General features: G+C 43.7%; 1 protein-coding gene across 1 annotated transcript in view; it reads left to right on the top strand.

The window, feature by feature from the left end:
- Nucleotides 1–6,753, top strand: part of LOC101849254 (cadherin EGF LAG seven-pass G-type receptor 2) — a gene marked incomplete in the record, with an annotated part of 21,826 nt that overhangs the window by 13,003 nt on the left and 2,070 nt on the right. Inside the window, 3 exon segments of the mRNA XM_035973044.1 lie at nucleotides 307–488; nucleotides 5,136–5,248; nucleotides 6,024–6,170. Coding sequence (XP_035828937.1) covers nucleotides 307–488; nucleotides 5,136–5,248; nucleotides 6,024–6,170 — 442 coding nt within the window.

Genomic DNA, 6,753 nt, shown 5'->3' with positions numbered 1-6,753 from the left:
CTGATCTTCTGGAAGGAAAGATCTACACCTAGCCTTCTCGAACAAGGGCGAAAAATCTCGGAGGGCCAGTGTGCAAGTTGCGCACGCTAAAAATCCCTTGGTAGTCTAAAATCGATCAGAGTAGGCTTCGGCCGCCACCTGGGCAAAATTCAAAATTTCCTACAAATTGAAAATGTATGGCGTGCCCCACGCGCTCATATATGACCTTATGCAATTGCTAGCGCCGTAAAACAGTTACCAAAAGCACAACAAAAAAACAACACTAAAATCTGACTAGTGCCTTCTCCCCACTATGTACTCCCTCAGTAACCTCCCTGCCACCGTCCAGATCGGAGAAGACACAGCTATCGGCAGCGCCATCTTCACGGCCTCAGTGTATGACGAGGACGGAGGGTCCGGCCACACGTTCACATACAGTTTCACTCCGCCGGCGGGCACGGGGATCTTCAACACTGACGCCACTTCCGGTGCTATTACACTGGCGGCAGGTGCTTTCTTTACTTTATTACATGTATTTGTTTTTAACCTTATCCGTGCGTCGTGTTTTAATATCGTATCTATACGGCATGGGGAGCTCTGTGCCCCCACTTTCCAAAAGAGGAAATTTACTGGTTAATCCGATCCGTACGCTTTGCATAGCAGTCTGTCAAAATGATTTTTTTGAGAAATACAGAAAGTTTCAAAGAGAACTTCGCACTTAAAGTTTTCTAAAATGTGAAGAATACAACCCCTGGGGTACAAAATGACCCCGGGCTTGCGGATAGGGTTAAACATTTCTTGTTAATTGCTAGCTTACTGAATAAGCATTTATTTTAGTTTTGGTAAGACTTTTACAGCCCTTGCAATACATTTAGGTCATATAAGTACCGAAGATAAGAGGTGTTACAAGAGAATAACAAATATAAAAAAGAAGGAGGGGAGATAAAGACGATAGATGTTTGATAGGAAAGAAGAAGCAAACCACACCAGACCACCCGCCAAGCGCCCACTTTCTTTACTTTATGATTTGTTTTTGAACATTTCTTGTTAATTGTTAGCTTATTGAAAAAGGGTTTGTTTGAGTTTTGGTAAGACTTTTACAGCACTTGCAATACACTTAGGTCATGTAGGTGCCGAAGATGATTAGAGGTGTTACAAGAGAGTAACAAACACAGAAAAAAGAGATGAAGACGACAGATCTTTAATAGGAAAGAAGAGGCTGCCAACCATCCACAGTAATAATATTTCTTTCATTTGTTGGTTGCTTGTTCTTCGTCTGTGGTGTAGCGGTTAGTCCCTTTGTCATTGCACGCCGATGTCGTGAGTTCGATTCCCGTGTGGGGGAGAACTTCTACTGAGTGTCTAGGTCTTTCTGATGGGACATTGTATCCTTCTCAGCCGGACAGGTAGGGTCGAAGCCCGCCTCCTAAGTAACCTAGCTTGTGTCGATGGGGGCGTAAAAACACCTGTATTAAAACACAAAAAGATAATGTTCGTTTTGTTTGTTTCTGTTTGCGTGCGCGAGTGAGTGTAAGTGTGTGCGTATATCTGTGGGTGTGTACAAGGTAACACCGTGTTTTCATTAGCAAGAAACTAACTGAAAGGAAAAAAGTAAAGAAAAGGAAGAATCCAAAATAACAATAAAGGCCAGAAAAGGAAATAACGGAAGGAAGAGAAAATGGAAATTATGGCACCAAAAAATGGTGTGGATTTGGGGGAGGGGGGGGGGGGGGCGATCAGTGTTCTTTATCGTGAAAACTTGGTTTATAGGGAGCGCCCACGTACGTGATCGGGTCGGGTCGGGTCGGGCCGGGCCGGGTCGGGCCGGGCCGGGTCGGGCCGGGCCGGGTCGGGTTGGGTCGGGTCGATCTGGTAGTCGGGGCTAGCCAAATTGAGGGCGAAGAGCGGCCATCGTGGCACAAACCGATCGACTCGGTCGGTGACCTATAAAAACAAACGCATTTGTATTCAGGCCTGCAAATCGCGCTATCGGGTGTTTGCAGCCAATCACAACAAGGCTGAGTCACGTGTCTATGTTGACACTCAAAATCCGGTGGCGCCCTCTTCGAAAAAGTGCAGACTTTGCGAACAGAGTTACCCTACTTGTGTGAAAAACAAAAAAAAGCGAAACTAACGAACTGTGCTATTCCTATTCTTCTTCTGGAGAAACGAAAGAGGGCTTCACAACAAAGACTAGAGCACCATCTGAACAAAATGCGCGGACTTCCGGGGACACTTTTTTGGCAGAGTGAACTAGAGCTATCTGCTTATGAACAATCTTTGATAATAGAAAATTATCGATGTATCTATTGCAACCTTGTTTATGGGACTCCAGGCTGCCACAACACTGCAACAGGGAACTGCAGAAAGGAGCCCTGGAAGCCATTGAGGTTAAAGGTTTCTCTACTTTAACTTCCAGGTCGTCGGGTACAATCGTGGCGGGGCTGTAGTGTGCACTGAAACCACCAGAAAACGACCCAACCGACCCGATCCGATCCGCTCTCGCAAGTGGGCACTCCCTCTATTACGAATAGTTCCCCAATCGTAACAGTGACGCAACGTCATTGTATCTCAGTGCAGGGAGTCTCCGCCTCACACAACGCCCCATTGTCGTTCATTGAGGAGAGGCGAGCCATTCTGGTAACTGAGAACCGACCGAGTCTTCTCACGGTCATTGTTTTGCGGCTATCAATCTAACAGCTGTCACTTCTCGGTGTTGCTTGACATTCAGGTGGACACTGTCCACCCACCACAGGCTACTACTTCTAAACTAAGAAAATGATATACGTGGGTGCTTGGTCGGTGAACTGGTGTGATTTGATTTGCTTTTTCTTTCCCACCAAGGATCTGTCGTCCTTGACTCTCCTCCTTTTTTGTGTTTGTTACTCTCTTGTAAAACTTCTAATCTTCAGCACTTATATGACCTAATTGTATTGCAAGTGCCGTAAAACGCTTACTGAATCGAACCCCCTCCCCCACCCCTAAAATACGAGAAGACACGCCTTGGAATGTTAGAAGAGCTAACAGTGATAAGGTTGAAAAGCTATAACCTTTAGCTTGTTCTCTTTCGTGTGTCAGCGTTAAACAATTCTAGCTCATTTATTGATTTACCAAATGCGCTTGAAACTGTGCACGGTAATTCTGTAGGCCAGCGACCAAACAAAAACATTCGTTCTAAAAATCTTGATCCAGTAATAACATTATTTTTTCAATGTGGGCCCTTCGTTAAAACACCGCCTTTTTGGGTATATACACAGGGTCACTGCAAACAATGATTTTTTTTTAACAATAGATTTAACAAAGCCTTCAACTTACCCACTTTGAGAGAGTGACACCACCCCGCCCCAGCATGTCAGGGTAAGCTTGTAGTTTTCCTCCCTCCACCGTGTCGACACATCCACGTGAATATCGAAAAGTGCTCATTCCTCTTTAGGACCGTGTTCCATTGGCGTGTGTTCAAGTAAAAAACGTGGTGTTGATAAAAATAGGTCCCCTTATTCAGATTTTAGGTGTGTGCTATTTAAAAACTTTCCTAGGCCTAAGGCTTTACGTTAAAGAAAACGTGCCCGAACCTCAAGTTGCAGCGTCCTTCACTAGATTCTTACTGGTTGTTAGATTTTGTTGGTCATCCAACTTTAAGACACGCATGCAAAAACCCGAAAAGATTTAGCAGAGCGATTTGTATTTTGCTTTTTTTGCTTGTGGTCAGACGAAAGTGAACAAGCCATAGCACCGCACTACGACAAAACAATTAGCCAACTATTTTGTTGTGGGTTGTGGACAATGAAAATAAGCTTTGTGTTGGTGCGGTTGGCTTCACCGATCAATTTGACTACAACTGACCGACAAAAGCGTTGGCCAAGTGTTTTGTTGCAGTGCAATTCTAAGCTTAATTACCCACACGTTTTTCGAAAAAAGCAGGCCTCTTGGTGATATTTGTAACAGGATGGTTGGTACTTTTCAGAAGAAAAAACCAACAACGAACAAACACGAGGCATGCCTACTTTTTAAAATTAATTTTCTTTTTGTTTGCATCATTAAACTGCTGAAGGCATAATGTGTTATTCTATTATCATTTGTCGAAACCCAGTTGCTTCTCGGGGTCAACAAGTTGGTCTTGCAATAAAATGTAGAGGTCCTCCCAAATTGTCTTTCTCATCTTAGTTGTAGTAAGTGTTATACGGCACTTGCAACACAATAAGGTCATATAAGTTCCGAAGATTAGTAGAGGTGTTACAAGAGAGTAACAAACACAAAAAAGAAAGAGGGGAGATAGAGACGATAGATTTTTTATAGGAAAGAAGGAGCAAACCACACCAGAGCACCCCCAACCACCCACTTTTTCATCTTAGAACAATGCTAACATGCTTATAGATATGGCAAGACAGGTTCTGAACAAGGGATATGTTAATTAGAATAACGAATGCAAACGAAACTTGCATGCTGACTGAACGAAATTTAACAACTAAGATAAATAAAATTTGGTACGTTATGCCGTATTTGTAAGTCAATCAACGACAACATACAGAGTTGTATAATATGAAAATTTAGAAAGAGGGAGGTTAGTAAAATCTTCCTCAGAGTCGAAACATTTCGAGAAGGACTAACCTTGTTTTGGAGACCCAGGGAGACCTTGTTCTTGGTAGGCGGTAAAATGAGGTATAGGATGGCATTAACACCCGTTTCAGCACTGTGCTTTGTTAAGAAACGGGACTTCCGAATTGAATGTCGTAGAGCACTTTTGACTACGAATATATATATGGGATCGTATGCACATTAAGTTTTGCTTGGGAGGAGGTATATGTATGTAATCGCTCGAAATGGGAGTCAAATAAGACAGCTTAAAAAAAAAAACATTCGTTTATAAATGGTCGCTTTTAAGGACAAGCGGGCTAACCCAGATTTTGGGGGGTTTCCAGAAACCTTGACCTACACCAAGAGTGGGCATTGTCCTACCTATAGGAGAAATTTGGTTTCATTGGTGTGTATATTTATTTGGTAATAAAAAAACAAACTGTCCTTGTCTTTTAAAGAGACTGAACAAAGGGCAAAAACTTTAACTTCGATATTCTCAAAACAGCATTTTTCGGGATAGCCCCCTTGTCCTTCAAAGCGACTAAATAAAGTTTGATTTCTCTCTTTGTTTTTGCCTGCAGGTTTGAACTACCAATCCCAAGACAAAAGCTATAACGTGACGGTGACCGTGCAGGACACTCAATCTTCTTCCTCTTCGGCTGTCTTGACAATAGATATCGTAGAGGTGAACCAGGTATGTATTTTCGTACAGCGGATGGACCCGGTATATATGGTCAGACCTGAGTGTGTTGGGTTGGGAAATAGCGTACCCGCTATCGCACAGTAATATATATTTTTTCGTTTTGTAAGTGTTTTACGGCGCTGGCAACTGTATAAGGTCATATGAGCGCGCAGCACACATAAAGCATTTTCAGTTTGGTAGGAATTAATTCGTCTCATCTTTCTGTCCCCACCCAAATGTCCCTGGTTCGAATCCGGGTAGCGACCGAAAAATTTTCTTCTCTAAAATTGTCTCCTTTCACCTCCTTTCCTGCTCTTTAGCAATGTTTTGTCGTCTGCTTTCGCCTCCACTTTCTGCCCCTCCCCATCACCTCCTTTGTCCCCTCCTCTGGCCTCCTGACTCTTTCTGCAGCCTTTCTACTGCTACTCCTTGGCTCCTTCTTACTGCAGTCTTTCGACCACACCCCTGATCTTATGCTGAGAAAGATCTACACCTAACCTTCTCGGACAATGGCGAAAAATCTGAGGTCCCGTGTGAAAGTTGCGCACGTTAAAGATCCATTGGTTGTCCAAAATCGATAAGGGTAGACTTCGGCCGCCATCCGGGCAAAATTCAAAATTTCCTACCAACTGAAAATGTTAAAATTTATCCGCGCGCTCATATAGCCGTATGCAGTTGCGAGCGCCATAGTACCCCCCAAAAATGTATAATGTGTGAATTGGGGCACCAACCATCTACTTTATCTGTAATTTACTGTCAATTCCCACCCCGTCTTCCCTGTGTCCAGGCCCCGGTGCTGTACCAGACGAGCTACCAGGTGGAACAGGGCGAGGGTTCGGCCGGCACCTCCTTCCCCTCCCCCGGCTACAACGTGTGGGATCCTGACGGAGACACGCTCACTTACAGCTTCGGCACCGCCGCCAACACCACCACCGGCTTCCTCATCAACAGCACCACAGGAGACATTAGCTATGCCGTCGACATGGACTTCGAGGACACTTCCAGGTACTGTTTTTTTCTTTTCCTTGTGGTTTATGAACGTCCAATTTTATGCGCCTCGAATTAGAGGACTCAGCCAGGTCGCACAAAGACAAGGCTGATGTTATTTAAAGTTATTATAAGTAATTGACGCTTATACGAAAATTGGTCGCTTTTAAGGACAAGCGGGCTAACCCAGATTTCGGGGGTTTCCGGAAATCTTGACCTACACCAAAAGTGGGCATTGCCGTACCTATGGCAGAAGTTAAGTTTCATTGGTGTGTATATTTGTTTGGTTATAAAGAAAACTCTCCTTGACTTTCAAAGAAAGCGAACAAGGGGCAAAAACTTTACCTTCGATTTTCTCACAACAGCATTTTTCGGGATAGCCCCCCCTTGTGCGTAAAAGCGACCGATTAGAGGACTCGGCTAGGTCGCACAAAGACAAGGCTGATATTATTATAAGTAATTGACGCTTAACCGGGAATTATTTTTCGAGCTATATCTATATCTATATCTATATCTATATATATATCTAT

This window comes from Aplysia californica, unplaced genomic scaffold (assembly GCF_000002075.1).
Source record: "Aplysia californica isolate F4 #8 unplaced genomic scaffold, AplCal3.0 scaffold00965, whole genome shotgun sequence".
NCBI classification, from domain to species: Eukaryota; Metazoa; Mollusca; class Gastropoda; order Aplysiida; family Aplysiidae; genus Aplysia; species Aplysia californica.
Note: the sequence above shows the minus strand (reverse complement) of the source record. Positions and strands in the feature narration are given on the sequence as shown.